The sequence below is a fragment of the Sturnira hondurensis genome, unplaced genomic scaffold (genome assembly GCF_014824575.4).
Source record: "Sturnira hondurensis isolate 20B ecotype Veracruz unplaced genomic scaffold, ASM1482457v3 Scaffold0014384, whole genome shotgun sequence".
NCBI lineage: Eukaryota > Metazoa > Chordata > Mammalia > Chiroptera > Phyllostomidae > Sturnira > Sturnira hondurensis.
In genome coordinates this window covers 3,986,320-4,008,800 of record NW_028087015.1, presented here as the reverse complement: position 1 = coordinate 4,008,800, position 22,481 = coordinate 3,986,320, and the positions used below count along the sequence as shown (strand labels likewise).

The 22,481-nt window shown below is 37.7% G+C and overlaps 1 protein-coding gene across 2 annotated transcripts in view; it reads left to right on the top strand.

The window, feature by feature from the left end:
• The window catches only part of RNF180 (ring finger protein 180), a 157,247-nt gene that overhangs the window by 49,714 nt on the left and 85,052 nt on the right, over positions 1-22,481 (top strand). For both annotated transcript variants that reach the window (XM_037062875.1, XM_037062874.1), the window contains 2 exons: positions 1,571-2,527; positions 5,820-5,855. In XM_037062875.1, the coding sequence (XP_036918770.1) occupies positions 1,571-2,527; positions 5,820-5,855 (993 nt within the window). The remainder of the gene's footprint in view (positions 1-1,570; positions 2,528-5,819; positions 5,856-22,481) is intronic.

Here is a 22,481-nt window from a genome sequence, read left to right as displayed (position 1 = left end):
TTTCTGGCAGCTGTCAGTCTGTTTCATGTGTTTAAGCTCCTGTTACTATTTAGTTTGTTGGTTTATTGTGTTCATTAAATCCCACATAAAAGTGAGGCCATGTAGTATTTTTCTTTCACTGACTGGCTAAATTCACTTAGCGTGATTTTCTCCACATCCATCCCTGCTTCACTTTCCTACCTCCAACTTGGCACTTGGTGTTTTCCTTGCCTGAAAGCTCTTCCCACAGCTAGTCACCTGTTCCCTCGTCTCCATAGGTCTTTACTCTCAATGAGGCATTGCCTGACCTGCCTATCAACTGCCCTCTACACCATTACCACTCTTCACACTCTTCCTTCCTTCTCTGCTTTGTACGCATACCTAGAATTTACACATACACACACAGACCCAAATTATAAGTACTGAAAAATGCATAAGTACATGTTACGTATATAAACACATGAGTTATTTACACGCACATATACATATACTCACCCCCACACACATGTGGCTTACTGATCTTGTTAATTGCCTGTACCTCTGCTAGAATATAAAGTCCATGAAGTCAGTGGTTTTGATCTTTTGTTTATTACTATATCCGTAGCATCTAGAACAATATCTATTGATATATTGTTCTGTATATATTATTAATGAATGCACATGCATATCAACTAAACTGAATAATTAAGGATCTTATTGGCACAGTAAAAATAAAATAAAACACTTTCAAGGATTCTTAATGAAATATTATAAGAGCAAGAACTCACCTTGTTAACAGTATGGCAACATTATTTCTCGTAATTAAAAATGCTGAAGTCTTAGGAAACTGTAAGTAATATGATTTTTAGAAAAATAAAGTTGTCTTTCTTCACTGACTAGCTTAACCTTTTTTGTTATTAAACAATAACGTATATAGATTTTCCTTGCATCCCTTCTCACACTGTAATGATTTCCTGGGAAAATGCCAGTGTGGTGCTCTCAGTGTCCTGAACTTGACAAAGCGTTTCGGACACTGCAGATGTTCCACCGTCTCTGTTGAAAAGATAGTTTTAAGCCAGCTCGTTATTAATTTCCAGTCCGCGTAGAGTCAATGCACTGTCTGACATGTAAACCAGTATCTTTTGGCTGCATGTAGAAAGGCAGGAAGAGCTTTATTCTGATGATCGGGTCAAGTCCCCTCCCACAGTGCTTGGTATGCAAGTAGTGTATCAAAACAGACACTTTTCTGTGAGATTTTACTTGCAAATTAAGCTCTGTAGACTGATGTGCTTCCTGGTTCTGTAGTGTATTTTTCTTTTCATTAGTTCACACTGTATCCATATTCAACTTATTGTTTAAGAGATTTTTTCAGAATTCTTAGGAGTATTGTTTAGATGCTCCTGATGAGCACCACGTTGTCATTCTAGAACTTTGGAGCTGCTTATCTCTATTTGCTTGTTTCCGTTTACTGGTCTGTCTACTAATCAGAAAACAGAAAGCTAGCTTTTTCTGTGGCATAGAAAACTTTTGTGTCATTGGCTTAAAAAAACAGCTCACATTCTTTTTGACTAACAATGAATGCATTGTCTTTATTTTCCTTTATTACCTGTAGGCCCAGTGGACAGTTGGAAAACTGAATTGCCCTTTTTGTGGGGCCCGTTTAGGGGGCTTTAATTTTGTCAGTACTCCAAAATGTTCCTGTGGCCTGCGTACAGCTGTACACCTCGCCAAGAGCCGGACCGACTGTCAGCCAGCACAGGCCGGCCGACTAATGAGACCATCGCTGAAATACTTGTCACATCCTAGAGTTCATTCAGGTTGTGACACGGAAACTCAGCTGATAGGTGGCACCTTCAAAAACAGAAGTCACAGGCTTTTAAATATGGCTCAAAATAATAATGGCTCTGGAAGATTAACAGAAGCACTCTGCCTGGAGGTACAGTCTGCATATTTTCAGAGGAAGAAGGAAAAACTGCTCTTCAAAGCAACCAACCCCAAATACCAGCTTTTTGTTCCCCAGCTTGTGCCTGGCAGGTGCACCAGAAGAGCTGTTCATAGAAAATCGCAGAGCTTGGATCTGAACATCAGTGAGAAGCTGACTTTCTTACCTACTTTGTATGAAATACATAGTAAGACGACTGCCCATTCCAGGCTAAATGAAACACAGCCTGTTGACCTTTCAGACTTGCCTTTAGAATCTACTAAAAATAGCTATTCCTTTCAGATTTCATCAAGTTTTGATCCTAATAGGCTGCTGCAAAGAATTTCGGTGGTTCCCCATGAGACCCAGACACAAAGAGGAGAATTTCAGTGCGGTCTAGAAGCTTCTGCAGTGTACTCTGACCATGCCGGGTCTGACAGCCTGGCTTTCCTGATGGACCTGCCCTCGGTGGGCAGGAGCACGCTGGAGGCCTCGGACCAGGAGGAGCACCGCTCTGCTCTGGACTTCTTGCGCTCGGGCAGTTTTTCATTGGGTGCCATTAACCAGAGGCTCAGTAAAAGAGAAAGGAGCAAGTTGAAGAATCTGAGAAGGAGACAACGAAGGCATGAAAGATGGCTGCAGAAGCAGGTAATTTTGTTAAAATTTGCCGAAAGTTTTGTATGATAAATGTTGAGGCTTGGGGAAAGGAGCTAACTTTGAATACCTACACTACGTAAAAACTTGGTTTAAGTAATTTTTGAAATGACATTTCTCTCCAGGAGAACTTAATAGTCATGCAGCTGTATTGTAATTGCTGTCTGTCTCTGTGCTCACACATGTTTAGAAAATACCCTCTTGTAAAGTTTTTCCCAACACTGTTAATATTTTAAAGGAACAGTAATCTCCATGATACAGAGACTAAATTGTCATAAGCACTTTAAATTTATTTGAGTTAGGATTTTATTTTAGGTTAATGCAAACAAGTTTCTCTAAGTAACTGTAATCTTAGTGATATTCATTCACTTCCATCACATTGAACTTAAATGCATATTTTCCCAAGAGCCTGATTTAATTATCTGCCCACATAATTGTGTATAACTGTGTTAAACTGTGAAAATAATCTAGAGGGTAATTGACCCTTCCTGGGGTTTTAAAAGAGGGCGTGCCTCTCATTGGTTTTAAACTCCTATACCCATGATGATACCCTCAAGGGTGGGGTGTGTGAGGGGTCTGAGCAATAAATGTTACGTGCTGAAGAAAGAAAGTCTTTAAAGCCAGTGGACAAGATGCTCATGAAAATTGGAAGTTTGAGGATTAGTATATTTTGATACAGATTTATTTTTACAAGTTGCCATTATTATGTTCTTGTCCATAATAGACAATAGTCCTAATTAATCAGTATGTTGAATAGTAACAATGTCCTCAGAGCCAATATGTAGAAAGCTGCAACTTTATTTATATATATATATATATATATATACACATATATATATATATATTAATTCATTCTTGTAAAAACAGTTAAGCAAACTCATTGTTGTTTATGCTTCTAGTCATAGACTGAACAAAATAAAGTTACTACATTGAGTGCTTCAGTAAGGTTAGGTATTTTTCATCTTTTAGTTCAGTGGCATAATTATAGCAGTAGGTAATTGTTTATTATATTTTTAAATCATTGACTAACAAGAACATTTAGTTTTGTTTATTTGCAAGTGATAGTATAATGTGGCACCAAAGCGTGTATTGTAGAATGTATAAATGAATATATTTTAGCACCATTATGAAATACTTTATAGTTTACTTTATTGAAGCAGTAAAATTCAAAAATTTTATTGAAAATTTGACCTAAACCTACATAAAGTAGAGATGATCATATGTTAAGTGAACATTCAGAAAGAATACCTTAAAAACAGTATGGAGAGCACTAAAATAATTCTATAACAAATAGAAATTTAAGAGAAGTATTAAAATTATACTTCGTACTGTAAGTACACACCAATGACGTATTTGCAGTTTTTAAAATGTGTTTAATCCTTGGATTGTGTACTTCTGAAAACCTTACCTATATTATTACTCATTTTCCAGCATAGGAGCACTGTTTTACACAGTTTAGAGCACAGTAAGACCAAAGTTAATGGGTTGTTCCCCCAGTGGTTACTTTTATTCCCTTGCACACATGTAATTTAACCAATTCACTCAGCTAATTGGCCACAATAAATGAGTCTTAGACCTGTGACAAGTCAGGGTATAGAGTGATGTGGTGGGGACCCTGACAGGTGTGGCTGGTCTCATAGGAGCTGCAGGCAGATGAGTGCTCAGTGTCTCTCAGCAAAGGAAATTTAAAGTAGAAATGCCATGAGTTATGAGTGCACATCATGGTTTGAGCCAGAAAGAATAAAAATAAACTTTAATAGTCAGTTTGCTAATTCACACTAAAAGATAAACCCTAGAAAGAGTTAATATTTGAAATAAATCAATGTTTTAGGTATTGAGCTCATGTCTAATAAAGATTAGTTACTTCTGCATGCATTTTTTAAAAATATTTGTTTGGTATACCATACCTTCATGTAATTTCAGTACAGATTATTTTCATTTTTTAATGTGGAAAAGAAGCATATAAGACATTAAAAAGTTTTTGTTATTAATGATTCTTTTAAGTTTACAATAATTGCGTGGGAAATCTAGATTTCTGACTTTCATTTGACATTTTTAATGATGTAGTTTTAAAATCATTAAAACTGGCTGCAAACTAGACGTGCTACCATGGGAGAGACCATTGTAGAAAATGTTACTGACATTACAGAAAGCTATTGACATTTTTGAAGCTTAGGGATAGAAATGAGTTTGATATTGAAGCAGAAAATGCAGCCAGTTGCAGTGATTTTGATCGGCCATTGTTCATTAAGCATCTACTTGGGGGAAAGATAGTGCTGAGCTACGTTCAGCCAACAAGCCTTTTTATAATTTAGCATAGTCTTTTTGGTTGTGTGTGTTTTTTTTAGTATTGTGTAATAAAATTGATTTATTCTTGGCATGCAGCTCTATGATTTAAACCCATGTATAGATTCCTGTAACAGATACCATGGTGGGGATACAGTTCCATCACCCCCAGAATCTCCCTTGTGTCTTTATAATTGTGCCTTGATTATATCGTTATAATCACACCCTTGTCCCATCCCTGAAACCACTGTTTTATTCTCCCTTACTTTAGTTTTGCCTTTTTGATAATGTTATAAAATAATAATATAATGGTATGAAATTGGAACACATTGGAATTCATATAACATTTTGAGACTGACTTCTTTCATGTAGCACAATTGCAATGAGATTCATCCACGTTGTTGAATATATCTATAGCTCCACCCTCCTCAGCACCTCCCCCTTTCTCCCACTTGCCAGCCATGGAAAAATTGCCTTCCATGGTACTGGCACCTGGTGCCAAAAAGGTTGGGGACCACTGCTATAGGTTTATCAATTTTATTGACTCTTCCATATAACAAGCTTTGAGTTTCAATTACTTTTCCTAGTGTTTTCTGTTTTTAGAGTCATTGGTTTCTTCTCTGATCTTTCTTCTGCTTACTTTGACTTTACTTATTTTCCATTATAAGAATTTTTGGGGGTAGAAACTTAGGTTTTTAATTAGTTTTTAATTAAAGGACACATGGACAAAAACTAGATGGGTGGAAATGGGAGGGAGGTAGGGAAGGCTGAGGGGGTTGACTAGGATGCGAGTAAAAGACAGAAAACTGTAATTCATTCACACTGTTGAATATGTCTATAGTTCTTTTTTAATTGCTCATCCATTGGATGAATGAACCACAGTTTATTCATTCAGCTGTTGAAGGACAGGTGGGTTGTTCCAGGTTTGGGGAATTATAAAAACAGCTGTTATAAATATCCATGTATAGGTTTTTGTGTAAACCTGTTTTCATTTCTCTAGGGTAAATACTCAGGAGTGGGATTGCTGAATCATATGGTAAGTGTATATTTAACTTTATAAGAAACTGTCAAATTGTTTTCCGATATGGCTCTTCCATTTTACATTCAGAGCAGCAGTGTATGAGAGTTCCATTAGCTGTGCATCCTTGTAAACAGCTGGTGGTCTCAATATTTTATACTTTGTCAATCAATAGATACTATGGTGGTATCACATTATGATTTTAATTTGCATTTCCCTAATGATGTTGAAACATTTTTATGTACTTATTTTTTCATTTGTATATATTCTCTTTTTAAAAAAAAGATTTTATTTATTTATCTTTAGAGGGGAAGTGAAGGACAGAGGGAGAGAAATATCAATGTATGGTTGCCTCTCATGTGTCCCCTGCTGGGAACTGGCCTGCAACCCAGGCATGTGCCCTGACTGGGAATCGAACTGTGATATTTTGGTTCATAGTCCCATGCTCAATCCACTTTGCTATACCAGTCAGGGCCATTTGTATATATTCTGTAATGAAGTGTCTTCAAATCTTTTGGTCATTTTTTCTTTTTTATTTATTTTTAGCAGTTTATTTTTTATTATACTTTTCCATTAACATTTGTCCCCTTTATATCCTCCCACGCCTCCACACACCCCCTTACCCCCTCACTCACCACACTGTTGTCAGGGTCAGTGAGCCCTTTGTCTTTTTTGGGCAGGTGCCTCTACCCCTAACCCCACCCGCGCCCCACCACACAGAGCTGTCAGCCTGTTGGTCCTTTTTGAATTGGGTTGTGTTCTCCATGTTGACTTGTAAAAGTTCTGTATATATTTTGGATATAAGTTCTGTATTTGATACGTGATTTGTAAATTTTTTTCTTCCAGTGTGTAGCGTGTTTTTATATTCTCTTAACAATTTTCTTGTCCTGTAAAGCAAATAGGTTTAATGTGTTGAAGTCCAATTTCTAATTTTTTTAAATGGATCATACTTTTGGTGTCACATTTAAGAACTCCTCTGAGCCCTAGATTATGAAGATTTTCTCCTATATTTTCTTCTGAAAGTTTTATAGTTTTACATGGAGAATTGTGGCTCACATTGAGTTAATTTTTTAAAAGTAAAATATGAGGTTTAGATCAAGGCTGATCCATTGTTTTACATTGAGATGCTTGATTGTTCCACCACCATTTGTTGAAATCACAGTTCTTTCTCCATTGAAATGGTTTTGCAGCTTTGTCAAAAATCAACTTACTATATATGTGCAGGCCTATTTCTGGACTCTCTATTCCATTCAATTCATTTTTGTATCTCTTCCTTTGCCAGGAGCCCTTTTTAAAAAATTGTATCTTTGGAGTAAGTAATAAAATAGGGTACTGTGATTCCTGCAACTTTATTGTTCTTTTTCAAAATTGTTTGAGTTATTCTAGTTCCTTTGCATTTTCATATAAAATGTGGAATCTGTTTATATTTATGAGAACTTCTGCTGGGATTTTGATTGAATTATGGTAAATATGTATAGATCAACTTGGAGAGAACTGAAAGCTTTACTGTGTTGATCTTTCTAATCTGTGTCTCACTTTTTATGTAGGTCTTCTTTTATTTCTTTTATCACTATTTTATAGTTTTCAGCATTGTGAAACCATGTGCAATTTATCAGATTTATACCTGAGTATTTGTACTTAAATAATGTTGGCAAATGGTATTGTTTTATTAAATTTTAATTTCAAGTTGTTCATTGATAATATATAGAAATAGAGTGGATTGTTTATTGTTGACCCTATATCCTACAATCTTTGTAATATCACCTATTAGGAATATTAGTTTTTTTAGTAGATTCCATTGAATTTTCTACTTTGACAATCATGTCTACAAATGAAGATAGCCTTACTCATTTCTTTCCAATATCAATTTTCCTTTCTTTTTTGTGCTAGTGAGTTAGCTAGAACATCCTGTACAATTTTGAGTAGAAGTGGAGAGAACAGACATCTTTGTCTTTTTCCTGATGTTAGGAAGAAGCATTCTGTCTTTCACCATTAAATTTGTTAGTGGCAAGTTTTTGTAGATGTCTTTTATCAGGTTAAGGAAGTTTCCTTCTAGACAGTCCTAGCTAGCTGGAAGTTTTGCCATGCATGGATGTTGATTTTGTCAAATGCTTTCTCTGCATCAATTGACATCATGTATTCTCGATTTTAATATATATTTTTTATGAAATATGGAGTAAGTCTTTCCCACAATAAATACCACTGCACTATGTTGTATTTTTTCTTTCTGTATATTGCTGAATGCTATTTGATAATATTTTTTGAGAGTTTCTTTTTTTCTCCCCTCTGTACATGCAGGATATTGGTCTGAAATTTTCTGTATTTTTATTCTACCTTTGGTTTTGATATCAGGGTGCTGGCCTTATGAAATGAGTGAGGAAGTATTCTTTTCTATTTTGTGGAAAATATTATGTAACCAGAGACACTGGAATAGAAAACAGGCTGACAGTGACTAGAGGGGAAAGGGGAGGGAATTTCAGGGAAAAAGGGGAAGGGCTTACAGTAATAAGTATAAAGGTCACATGGACAAAGACTAGGGGGGTGGAAATGGGAGGGAGGTGGGGAGCACTGTGGGGGATGGGCTGGGAAGAAAGTAAAAGACAGAAAACTGTACCTGAACAACAATAAAACTAAAATATCATGGAGAATTGATGTTGTTATTTTTAATATTTGGTAGTGAGACTATCTGGACTTGAAGATTTTATTTATTAAATAGTTATAGGACAGTTCAGGTGATATATTTTATAGTGGGTAAGTTTTGGTGGTTTATTGTTTTCAATGAATTAGTTTTTGAAATTATATGTGTGCTATTATTTATAATACTCCTTTATTATATTGTTAATGTTTATTGGTTCTATAGTGGTATCCCATTTTCAATCCTGATAATGGCAGTTAGTATCTTATCTCTCCTTTTTACTCTGCTATAAAAGGTCAGGGGTCCCCAACCCCAGGCCATGGGCCACTATTGGTATCAGTCCAAGGCCTGTTAGGAAACAGGCCTCACAGCAGGAGGTGAGGAGCCTCATCCTGCTCCCCATCACTGGCATTACTGCCTGAGCTCCACCCTCCTCAGCACCTCCCCCTTCCTCCCACCTGCCGGCCATGGAAAAATTGTCTTCCATGGTACTGGCACCTGGTGCCAAAAAGGTTGGGGACCACTGCTATAGGTTTATCAATTTTATTGACTCTTCCATATAACAAGCTTTGAGTTTCAATTACTTTTCCTAGTGTTTTCTGTTTTTAGAGTCATTGGTTTCTTCTCTGATCTTTCTTCTGCTTACTTTGACTTTACTTATTTTCTATTATAAGAATTTTGGGGGGTAGAAACTTAGGTTTTTAATTAGAAATCTCTTTTTTGTCATCTAAGCATCTGACTACAGTAGCTACATTCTTTTACTTTTATATTGTATTTTTGTTTTAATTTAAACTGTTTTCTGATTTTCTTTAGCCTATATAGTTTGTCTAGGTAGTCAGTATAATCATTTTAAAAGGCCAAAATATCAGTATTTTGAAGAAATTAATATAAAAATTCATCTTGGGACAAAATATTTTTCTTCTCTGAATTAAAAGAAATTAAAGCTGCCACTAGTAGAGTGCATAATATTTTTAAATGATTTTACTTAAACATTTTATTCTACTGTGTTTGCATTTCTTAACATTGAGTCTATTTAATATAATAAAAGAAAATGTCTCTTTAAAGCCCACAAGAAGCTATTGTGAAATGAGAAAGTTTACCTTGTGTTTTGTGGAATGATGTGGAATAAAATAATTGACCAAATATCATGCTTTGTAATAAATCACTAAACAATCTACAATTTTATTACATTGTTTTCAGTAAACTAAATGAGGTACGACTACTCGTATTATTACAAGGGAATGATTTAGGTACTGCATTGAATAGAGGCCAATAAATTATATCAAAAACCTACTTATGCAGGCTTATCTAGAAAAGATATATTTTTTCCACAAAGGCACTAAAATTTCATTTTCATGGATTTGTACATAGGGATCATTTTGAATTTTTCACAAATTTTAATAGTCCATTTAATCTTTTATCACTGGATTCATCATGTTCAGATCACACACAAATCACATTCCAAATATATATTTGGTTATCTTTTTAATAGAGGACTTTGTAAAGGAAAAGGGCTCATGGACATGGACAGCAGTGTGGTGATTGCTGGGCTGAGGAGGGCGATATAAGGAGACTAAATGGTAATGGAAAAAAATATAATAAAGATTAAATCATAAAGAAAAGAAGGTTTTGTCCTTCTGAATTGTTATCCACATATTCAGAAATTATCCCCCATTCATTCTCTTCATCAAGTATAAAATTAATGATTTATTGAAATGAAAAGCCTCATAATGAAAATACACCAGTTTAATTAGAATACAGATTTTTATTGATTTTATTAAACCCAGAAACAGAACTATAAAATGTTCTTTTAGAAAATAAGACAATAGGCCTCCTAGTCAAGATGTCGACACGGGCAGAAGTGGCTGGCCTCTTCACACAACCACGTCAAAATTACAACTGAAATATAGAACAGTCATCATTTGGGAACCTCAGAAGTCAAGCTGAATGGAAGTCTGACAACTACACATTTGAAGATACCACATCTATCCAGACTGGTAGGAGGGGCACAGATGCCTAAGGGCTGGCATTTTATCCACACCCACATGGATAAAAATTTGGGAGGAATATCTCCGGGGTGAGGAGTCCCAGACCTACACCAGGTCCCCCAGCCTGGTATTCCAGTGCCAGGAAGATAAGTCCCCACAATTTCTGGCTGCAAAAACCAGCAGGAATTGAGTTGGTGAAAGAGGCTGCTGGACCCTCAGTATTTCTTCTTGGGGAACCTGCACACAGCCTCATTTACTCAAACTCACTCCCTCTGAGCTCCAGCACCGGGGTGGCGGCTTGAAGGGCACCAGTGATATACAGGGAAACTGAAGTGTCTGGTACAGGGGTGAGTAGAGGCCATTTCCCTTTTGCTGAGCCCTCCCCCGACAGAGCTCGTAGGCTGGTGCCATATCTGAGACTCCATCAACCTGACTAACATTGTGTGACCCACATTGGAGATCCCCAAAGGCTCTACCCTGCTCAAAGGCTGCTTTTCCATAAGAATGGCTGGTCTTGGCTCCTAAATCCTATCAAGCAAGCAACAGCTGGCTTCAGTGAGCCCTAGCAGCATACAGATTAAAGTCACAGCCTGGCTTCACTTGGGAATCTCCAAGCCCAGCACAAGGAGCAGCCATCTCAGATTGCTTTACAGTGAAAGCAGGGTGACCCGGGCAAAACACATGTGGGGTCTGACCTTGACCTGCACCACCCAGGAAGCTCCAGGGACAGCACACCCAGTGGACAGCTACAGACCATGTGGGAGCATCACCACCCTGCCCCTGCATAGCTGATTGTCCACAGTGAGTGGAGGCTGGTGGTCAGTGGTCATAGTCAGTCCTTGCAGCTGACTGGCCTGAGTAAATCCCTCCCATTGACCTGACAACAGCAACCAAGACTCAGCTACCAGAAGTGGGTATATTCAGCCCAAACAAAGGGCACACCTCAAGAACCCAGCATGGGTGAGAAGGGGAGGCTATGTCACTGGACCCTACAGGACACCTGCTACATTAGGCCACACTACCAAGACACAGAGTCAAAGCAGCTCTGCCTAATACATAGAAACAAGCACAGGGAGGCTGCCAAAATGAGGAGACAAAGAAACATGGCCCAAATGAAAAAATAGTTCAAAGATCAAAACTTCAGAAATAGTTAAATGAAATGGAGATAAGCAGTCTATCAGATGCAGAGGTCAAAACACTGGTCATAAGAATGCTCAAAGAACTTAGTGAGGACCTCAACAGCATAAAAAAGACCCAGTCAGAAACAAAGGATACACTAATTGAAATAAAGAGCAATTTACAGGGAAACAATAGTAGAATGGGTGAAGCTGAGAATCAAATCAGTGATTTGGAACATAAGGAACCAAAAAAACAACCAGAATAACAACAAGAAAAAAGAATCCAAAACAATGAGGATAGTATAAACAGCCTCTGGGACAACTTTAAGAGGTCCAACATTCACCACATAGGGGAATCAGAAGGAAAAGAAAAAGAGCAAGAAATTGGAAATCTATCTGAAATGATAGTGAAAGAAAACTTTACTAATTTGGTGAAGGAAATAGACATGTAAGTCTAGGAAGCTCAGAGTCCGATTATGATGAATGCAAAGAGGCCCACTCCAAGACATACCATTATTAAAAGGCCAAAAGTTAAAGAGAGACTCTTAAAAGCAAGAAAAAAGAAGTTAGTTACTGGAAGGTGCCAGATGGGAAGGGGGAGGGGATTATGAAGTACAAAGAGGTAGTTACAGAATAGCCATGAGTATGTAAAGTGCAAAATAAGAAATAGAATAGCCAAAGAATTTAGATGCATAACCCATGGACATGAACAATGGTGGGGGTATTGCCTGAGGGGGTGGGGATTGCTGGGGGGAGAGGGGCAAAGGGGCAAAAAGCAGAACAACTGTAATAGCATAATCAGTACAATATAACTAAAAGAAAAGACGATTGACAGAACATTATGACCTTCAGTCATACAGAGACAGATCATTGTTTCTCACTCTACTTTATGCCTAATTATTAAGTATGTCACTGTCTTTATTAATGCAAAAATATTCAAGTCATTCTTGAATAAGATTTATTCAAGGTTGATATTTCTAACTTGCTTTTACCTTCCAGGAAGTTACCATCCAGTAATACATTAATAAAATATAAATATTCAGCCAATTTAAATAAACATAACTAAATGTCTTAACTTTATTTTCTTGTCATTTCAAATTGATTTTAAATGTAGATAAATAATTGTGGAGCTAATTTACATGGAATTAATAATGTCTTTACCTTAAGCAATTGTATGCATATGAATTTTCTAATGATTAGCAGACTACTCTGTAAACAATAGGTGGATGATCAGAAGTTTTTTAAATAAAGGTTTTTTTTTTAATTTTAGGATAGTTTTAGATTTATAGAAAAGTTGTAAAGCCATTGCAGAGAGTTACATTAGCCCATAACCAGATTCCCCTACATTACGTTAGGACGGTATATTTGTTGCAATTAATGAACTAATATTGACACATTACAAAGCTCATACTTTGTTCATATTTTCTGAGCTTTCACCTGATGTTCTTTCTGTTCCAGGTTCCCATCTAGGGAGCAATAGTACCTTACATTTAGTTATCACCTTTCATGAGGATCCTCTTGGCTTTGGCAGTTTCTCAGGCTTTTTCCCTGGTTTTTTTTTTTTTAATATTTTATTTGTTTATTTATCTTTAGAGGGGAAGGAGAGAGGGAGAGAAATATCAATGTATGGTTGCCTTTTGTGCGTCCCCTGCTGGGAGTTGGCCTGCAGGGAACCGACCTGCAACCCTGGCATCTGCCCTGACTGGGAATCGAACCGCGATCGTCTGGTTCGCAGTCCCGCGCTCAACCCACTGAGCTACGCCAGCCAGGGCCAGGCTTTCCCTGTTTTTTGATGACCTTGACAGTTTTGAAGAATTAAGGTTAAATATTTTGTATAATGTCCCTCAGATGAGGTTGTCTAATGGTTTTTATTAGACTGGGGTTGGGGCTGTGTCATGGGTCTCCACAACCACCCCACATTCGACAATTCACTGAGAGGTCTCACAGGACTCAGCCTATAGTTGTGCTCACAGCTCTGCTTTATTGCAGTTTAGGTATAAAAGCCAACATCTGCATAGGGAAAAAGTGGATGGGGCAAAGTCTGGAAGAAGTGCAAGCTTCCCAGAGTCCCCCTCCCACTGAGTTACATAGAATGAACTAAATTCCTCCAGCAGTAGTTGTGATAACACACGGGCAGTGCTGTATGCCAGGGGGGCTCATCCTAGACTCAGTGCCCAGGGTTTTTATTGGGGGCCGATCATTAGATGCTTCTGCCTGGTACATACCAAGTTTCCAAACTCCAGAAGAAAAGCGGACATTGAACATAAACCACATTGTGCAAACATTTTAGGCACACTGAGCCACTATTATTAGGATGATGGAAACCCTGTAGAAGTTCAAGTTGTAAGATGCCAGCTTAGGGCCAAACTGGTAGGTGCAGACGGGCCTACTATGTATTTTATTTTATCATAATTTTCAATTATAATTTATAGCCCATATTGTTTGTATTAATTTCAGGTGTGTAGCGTAGTGGTAAGACAGTCATACGCTTTATAAAGTGATCCCCCTGATATTTCAAGTGCCCATTTTGTATAGCACAAATTAATACGATATTATTGATCATATTTCCTCACTGTACTTTACATCCCTGGGACTGTTTTGTAAATTCTAGTCTGTACTTCTCAGTGCCTTCACCTTTTCACTCAGCCACCCAAACTCCCTCCCCTCTGACAACCAGCAGTCTATTCTCTATATCTATGAGTCTGTTTCTATTTTGTTTGTCATTTATTTTGCTCTTTAGATTTTACACATAAATGAAATCATATAGTACTTGTCTTCCTCTGTCTTATGTCACTTAGCATAGTACCTTATAGGTCATCTTTGCTGTCACAAATGGTAAAATTTCACTCTTTTTATGGCCAAGGAGTATTCCATTGTGTATATTTACCACAACTTTTTTATCCACTGGTCTAATGGGCATTTGAGCTGCTTCCAGATCTCGGCTGTTGTAAATAATGCTGCAGTGAACATAGAGGTGTACATATTGTTTTGAATTTGTGTTTGAGGTTTCTTCAGATATATGCCCAGAAGTGAAAATGCTGGGTCGTAGGACAGTTCCAATTTTAATATTCTGAGAAATCTACATAATATTTGTTACACCGGTTGCACCGGTCTTCATTCCTACCAATCATTCCTTTTTTCCTTATCCTCAGCAACACTTGTTTGTCGATTTATTGATGATAGCCATTCTGACAGGTGTAATGTGTCTTATTGTGGCTTTAATTTGCATTTATCTGATGATTTGTTGCATTCAGAGTCTTTTCATGTGCCTGATGGCCATCTGTATGTTCTCTTTGGAGAAATGCGTATTCAGGTACTCTGTCCATTTTTAAAAACTTTAATGTATGGGGGTGACAGTGATTAATAAGACCACACAGGTTTCAAGTGTACTGCTGTGTAACACACCATCTGCACCCTGCCGCATGCACTCGCCACCCACTGTCACGTCCTTTTCTGCCCCCATTTTCCCCGAGTTGCCGTCTTCCACCTCCTTTACCCACGTTTCCCTCTGGCAGTCACCATACACTTGTCTGTGCCTGTGAGGATTGTTTGTATTAATCCCTTTATCTTTTTAACCCAGCCCTCCAGGCCCCCTCCCCTCTGACAGCCGTCAATCTGTTCCATGTATCTATAAGTCTGTTTCTATTTTGTTCATTCGTTTGTATTGTGCATTATATTTCTTTTGTTAGGAATCTAATGGTATTTGTCATTCTCTGACTTGCTTATTGCACTTAGCAAAATACCCTCTAGGTTCATCCATGCTGCCACAAAAGATAAGATTCCCCTTTATGGCCAAGTAGTATTCCATTGTGTAAGTGTACCACAACATTTTTATCTATTCATCTACTGATGGGCACTTGGGTTGCTTCTAAATCTTAACTATTGTAAATAATGCCGCAATGAACATTAGGGTGCATGTATTCTTTCAAATTTGTGTTTTGGTTTCCTTCATCTATATTCCCAGAAGTAGAATTACTATGTCATAAAACAGTTCAATTATTAATTTTTTGAGGGAACTCCAAACTGTTTTCCACAATGGCTGCACCAATCTGCGTTTCCACCAATAGTGCAGTAGAGTTCTCTTTTCTCCACATCCATACATCTGTTGGCCATCTTATGTCCTCTTTGGAGAAGTGTTTATTTAATCAGGTGCTTTGCCCATTTTTTAATGGGGTTGTTTGGGGGTTTTGGTGTTGAGTTGTAGAAGTTCTGTATGTATTTTGGAAATCAACCTCTTATCAGATGTATCAGTGGCAAATATGTTCTCCCATTCTGTGGGTTATCTTTTCATTTTGCTGATGATTTCCTTTGTTGTACAAAAGCTTTTTAGTTTGATGTGGTCTCATTTGTTTATTTTTTGCTGGTTTATTTCCTTTGCCTAAGGAATAGCTCCTCAGAAAAAAATATTGCTATGAGAAACATCTGAGATTTTAGAACATTTTAGAAACATCTGTTTTCTTCTAGGATTCTTATGGTCTCCAGCAACTGTGCTAAGTATTAAGGATACAATCATGAATAAAATGACTTACATTAAAGACTTTAGTCAATTTTGAGTTTATTTTTTGTGTATGGTATATACAGGTAGTCTAGCTTCAGTTTTTTTTGTATGAATCTGTCCAGTTTTCCCACACTATTTACTGGAGAGACTGTCTTCAACTCATTGTATTTTCTTGCCTTCTTTGTCAAATATTAGTTGACCAAAAGACATGGATTTATTTCTAAACTCTCTATTCTGTTCCATTGACCTATGTGTCTGTTTTTATGCCAGTAAAAAATGCTACATGCTATTTTGATTACTAAGGCCTTGTAGTATAGTTTGATATCAGGTAGCATGCTATCTCACCCTTGTTCTTTTTTCTCAAGATTTTAGGAGTCTTTTGTGGTTCCATATAAGTTTTTAGAATATTTGTTCTAGTGTTCTAATTATGTGAGATATGCCACTGGTATTTTAGTGAGAACTGTTTTCAATATATAGATTGCTTTTGGTAGTATGGACATTTTAATGATGTTAATTCTTTCTCTTCATGAACGTGGTATATGCTTCCACTTATTTGTATCTTCTGCTCATTTTTAAATTGGATTATTTTTGGTGTTGAGTTTTATGAGTTCTTTGTAAATTTTGGATATTTTCCCTTTATTGGGTATCTCAGTAGCAAAATGTTCTCCCATTTACTAGATTGTCCTTTTGTTGATATTTCTTTTGCTATGCAGAAACTTTTTAGTTTGATGTAATCCCATTTGTTTTTAATTTTTGTTTTTTATTTTGTTTCTCTTGCCTGAGGAGATATATCAGAAAATATATTAACTAAGAAAAGTGTCAGAGATTTTACTGCCTGTTTTCTTCTAGGTGTTTTATGGTTTTGAGTCTCACATTTAAGTCTTTAATTCATTTTGAGCTTAGTTTTATATCTGGTGTAAGAAGGTGGTCTAGTGTTACTTTTTTGCTTGTGTCTGTCCAATTTTCCTAACACTGTTTATTGAATAGTATGTATTTACCCCATTATATATTCTTGCTCTCTTTGTCATATATTACATGACCAGACAGGCGTGGGTTGATTTTTGCCTTTCTGTTCTGTTCCATTGACCTGTATCTGTTCCTATGCCAGTATCATGCTCTCTCACTAGTACATCCTTGTAGTATAGTTTGGTATCAGGTAGTATGATAACTCCAGCTCTGCTTGTCCTTCTCAAAATTGCTATGGCTATTAGGGCTCTTTCTGTGGTTCCATATAAGCTTTGGACTATTCTAGTTCTGTAAAAAAACTCTATTGGTATTTTAATAGGAATTTCATTAAATCTATAAATTGCTTTGGGTAGTATAGACATTTTAATGACATTTATTCTTTCTATCCATGAATACAGTATATGCTTCCATTTATTTGTATTCGTATTCAATATTTTTCTTTAGTGTCTTACAGTTTTCCAAGTACAGATCTTTTACCCCCTGGGGTAAGTTTATTCCTAGGTATTTTATTGTTTTTGATGCAGTTGTAAATAGAATTGTTTTACTTAGTTTTCCTTTGACAAGCCAACTATATTAACTCTTTTCTTTATATGTTTTGGGGAAGATCACAGAGGTAAAATGCCATTTCCATCACATTACAAACCATATCAAGGATATATACTATTGACATGACTTACCACTATTGATGTTAACTGAGGGGTGTTTTGAAACAGCAAAGGTAAAGATAATAATACTTACCACATTTATATATCCCTTGTGTTTTAGTTTCCTATTGCTACTCTGACACATTTCCACAAACATAGTAGTTTAAACAATACAGTGTTATCATTGTATAGTTCTGGAGGTCACAGTCATAAAATGAGTGTTCTGGAGCCAAAATCAAGGTGTTAGCATGGCTGCATTCCTTTTTGAAGTCTAGGGTAGAATCTGTTCCTTGATTTCTCTGGATTCTAGGGTCTGATCTTACTCTTTAGCTTGTGGCCTCCTTTTAGCAATGAAATCACTCCAACCTCTGCTTTCTTTGTTAGATCTTCTCTTTGACCTATTTAAGGGCCCTTGTGATTATATTAAGCCTACCCAGATAATCCCAGATAATCTTTCCATTTTAAGGTTATTAACTTAATCACAGCTGCAACATCTATTTTGCCATGTAAGGTAACATATTCATAAGTTCCAGAAGTGAGGACATGGACATCTTTGGGAAGCCATTTTTCTGCCTACCACATCTTACTATATGCTGTGGATTTCTCTGAGTTGTCTACTTCATTTAATTCCATAGTATTTTATGAGATAATTTCTATTATTATCACCATTTACGAATGGAGAAACCGAGAATCTGAGAGGTTAAATAACTCCCCACAAATCTAGTACGTGGCAGCTCTAGTTCCCAAAGTCTATGGGGCTTTTTTAAGATTGATTTTTAGAGAAAGAGAGGAAGGGAGGCAGGGGCATCAGTGTACTGTTCCACTTACCATTCCCTGGTTGCTCCTGAACCCGCAACCTTGGTGTATCAGAACGACGCTCCACACAACTGAGCTGCCTGGCCAGGGCCCAGAGTTCATGTTTTAACCATTATTATGCTGCAGCTTCTCAAAAAAGGAGTTTGTTATTTTCCCTTCACAGATTTTATTGTTCTTTGGTGATTCAGATAACATTTTAGTATCATATACCTTTATTATTCATCCTTTCTTCATTTAACTGGTGCCCATCAGATAGTTCACTGTTCTCCAGCAACTGTGCTAAGTGTGGAGGATACAATCATGAATAGAATTTGGTCCCTCCCCTCAGGGATCTTGGAGTGAATGGGGAAGACACATATGAACCTCAGTAATCCTTTCTTGTACTGCAGAAATGCCCTATCATAGTGGATCTGGCCAACAGTTTACATAATTGAGGATTGGTTTGACAACCACCTTGAGATGCAACTAAAAATCCCAGAGCAGTCAAAAAGAAGCAAGTTTGATTGGGAGATGGAGGGTAGGGAGATTGTGCAGAAGTTGGAAGACTGATCACAGAAAAGAGAAGAGAAATGGTCAGTCGAGGAAGAGTTATGATGTGGTGGTCAGAAACTTATTTTGATTCTGAGTATACTATGTAGCTGCAGAGAGCTCTGTGCAGCTCAGGCTGGGCCTTCAGTAAGAGCTCAGTAAATGGTTGCTGAGTGGATAAATTGAACAAAGAAACGATGTACGCAGTGTTTCAGGCGTGGTAAAGGATCTAAGGGTAGCGGCTAACAGTGGTCCTTAACCCTGCCTGGCTGCAAGTTGAAGTCCTCTCGGGAGCTCTTAAAACCGCTCTGCTTGGACACTATGTGTTGGTTGGTTTGGACAGGGCATCACGATGTTCACTCTTATATATTAAATATATATTTTCAAGTTATTGCAATGTGTAGTCAGGGTTGAGAATTGTTGGAAGGAAGAGAGATCAAGAAAAAGGAATTGAGTGCTTTAGAGCTGACCTGATGGAGTCCTTGACAATGATTTATCACCATGAGCAAAGAGAATTCTGGTGGACGGAACAGGAGCCAGGCTAAAAAGGAACTAGGTGGAGAAGACATGATATTTTGATCTTACATTTTCTTACAACCTAATATAGCCCCTTGCTTGTAGTAAAAGACAGTATCCATACTTATGTCCAAATGTATTTAGGCAGCTTTTCTTGGCCTGGTATTAAGAAAATGAAAGTTTGGGAGCAAGGAGAGAAGGGTAGGGACAGAATGGAGAGGTTGTGGTAGTGAGGGTGATGATAGCAGCCGTTAACAGTTGTTGGGCTTTGCTGGGTTGCAGGTACAGCACGCGGTGTTCCCTGATTTTCCCGAGCTGTCAGTGCACTGCAGCATGAGGAAGCTCTGATGGCAAGGGGGTTCGGGCAGCTAAGATAGAACAGGAAGGCGTGGGGGGGGGCGGCAGTGAGGAGGGAGGAAGGCACTGGGAAGTAGGAGAACACCAAGATGCATACTGTGTTTTCCAAAATTTCGTGTCAATTTCGTGTCAACTGTTTTTCGATGGGAAAAACAGTTATCAGTAAGGTAGTCAGCTCCAGCGCCACACAGAAATTTGGAGCTTACTTATCACATAGGACTGAACTTAGTGCTTGCTCTGTTTGTCAGTCAGAACTAGGCTGTGTCAGGAAGACTGTGCCTGATTTACATTCTAAACCTACACATTTGGCTTCATCTAGCACATCAACCAAGATGTTCACTGCCCACCTGTTGTCTTCCTCACTGCCCCATTTCTGCCCTTAGATATTTTAAAAAGCACGGGCACTTGTTGGCAGTGCCTCCATGTCCTGTTCAAGCCTCCTGAAAACTTGTCTGATGCTGAGATGTTGTTCTTGCATATTCATCTCACACCTGGGAACCTACAGTATCAGCTTCCAGGTGCCCCCAAACTGGGGCGGGAACAGCCGGAATCCCCTCCCTGGCTCTGTATGACCAATTATAATTGCTGTCACTTGGGCTTTCTTTTACAAAGTAATAGTTTATGGCTGTTTAATTTTAGAAGCAATACGACAGTGTTAGAGAAAGTGTAGAAAGCTGAAAGAAAATACATTTACAGGTTGGCTGAGTAAGAAACCTGGGGGGGGGGGGAATATGATCTGAGGTACTTGCTGCACAGGGCACTCCAGCTCTGTGGGTTGTGCTTTAGTTTCTGCGGTGGGTAGTGTTATCACAGCTGCCATCTTCTGTTTTACTCCATTTTTGTATTTTCCAATATTTTATCATACATTAGAAATCAGCTATAAATTGTACTATGCTATAATGTCATTCCCTTTTCAGTATTTTTGCTACAAAATCTTCGACCATTCACCTTTGTTCTCCTGCGTATAAAGCTGTAGACATCAATGTATAACATAGGCAAGTATTCTGTAACCCAAGAGGCTCCATTTTTTTACAGTGCTTTTCTAATACTCCATCAAAATAAAATTGAATATTTAATCATCCGTGAGCAAAACTTTCCAGTAAGAAAATACATATTTGTGCTGCACTGGGGTGTGCTATTCAGCTGTAAAATTCTATGCTTTTAAAGAAACTCTGGGGAGTGCTGGTGCATGAGGGTGACGTGGGTCATCATGTTTTCTAACACCAGAGGGCACCACATTTTCTCTCGTAGCAAAGCCGTCAAAATCATTTCTCTCCATCAAAGTATTTCGTGTACTGGGGTGGAATAAGGAATGGCATATTTTTAGTCTCTTGGGAGATTTTTTTAAAAGTGAGTTGTGCTTTGTGGAAAAGAGTTTACAAATCATAGTAAGGCTTTCTCTTGCTGCCATCAGCTAAACACTCTGCCAGAGCTTTTGCTGAGCTAAGGTGCCTTTCAGGGGTGTTTATTATATTTGTTGGAATGAAACAGCTGTCTGGGATAATGCTTCAAAATAATTATTCTGAAGGAGCTATTTATATAGATACTCCACCTATTCTGGTTTTCACCTTCGGGTGGCACGTGCAGTTTTCTGGAAATAGGCATAGCCCCTAAATTCAGGATAAAATCAATGGCAAATCTTATGCCACAGAGTGGAGTGAGGTACTGCTGGCAGAGGAGAGGAAAATGATGTAAGGTTACATACTTGAGAAGTCAAAAAATCTTTGTACACATTGCTTGACTGGCACATAGCTGGCGACTTGCCATATTGAGTGCCAAGTTTCGTTTCTATTAGGCAGTAATAAATATTGAGAATACTATGGCTTCCCCTTCACAGGGGCCCCAAAGCATAGAGGAGAAGAGGACATATCTGAGGACTGCAGCCTTTGGGGTGATATACTGCATGCATCATTTCCCTTCCATGAAATGATCCTGAGCAGTAAGGAGGGGCGGGGGAGGCTGCCACCCTTTGACATCTTACAGGTGCATCTGAGGAGTTATATACAGCATCATCACTGTCCTATGGAAAGACTTACTGTCCTTATGATTTCCCTTTGCTTCTGCCCATGTAACTTTCTAATTCTACTTCTTTCTCTTTTTACAGAATTATTGTGTATTACAGAGGTAGGCAAGATTCTTCTCATTCGGACTTTGCATTAGAAGTTGAATCAGAGTGGTGGAAGTGGACATCCCTGTTTTGTTCCTGATCTTAAGTGGAACACTGTAGTTTTTAGTCATTGAATATGATGCCAGAAGTGGGTTTGTCACATATGACCTTTACTATGTTTAAGTATGTTCCCTCTAATCCCATTTGGCTGAGGGTTTTTATCATGAGTGGGTGCAGGATTTTATCAACTGCTTTATCTGCATCTATTGTTAAGTTTATGTGGTTTTTCTCCTTCATTTTGTTTATGTAGTAAACCACATTTATTGATTTGCAAATATTGTGCCAACTTTGCATTCCCGGAATAAATCCCACTTGGTGTATGATCTTTTTGATGAACTGCTGTATTCAGTTTGCTAATATTTTTTTGAGGATTTTAGCATTTATGTTCATCGCCTATAATTTTCTTTCTTT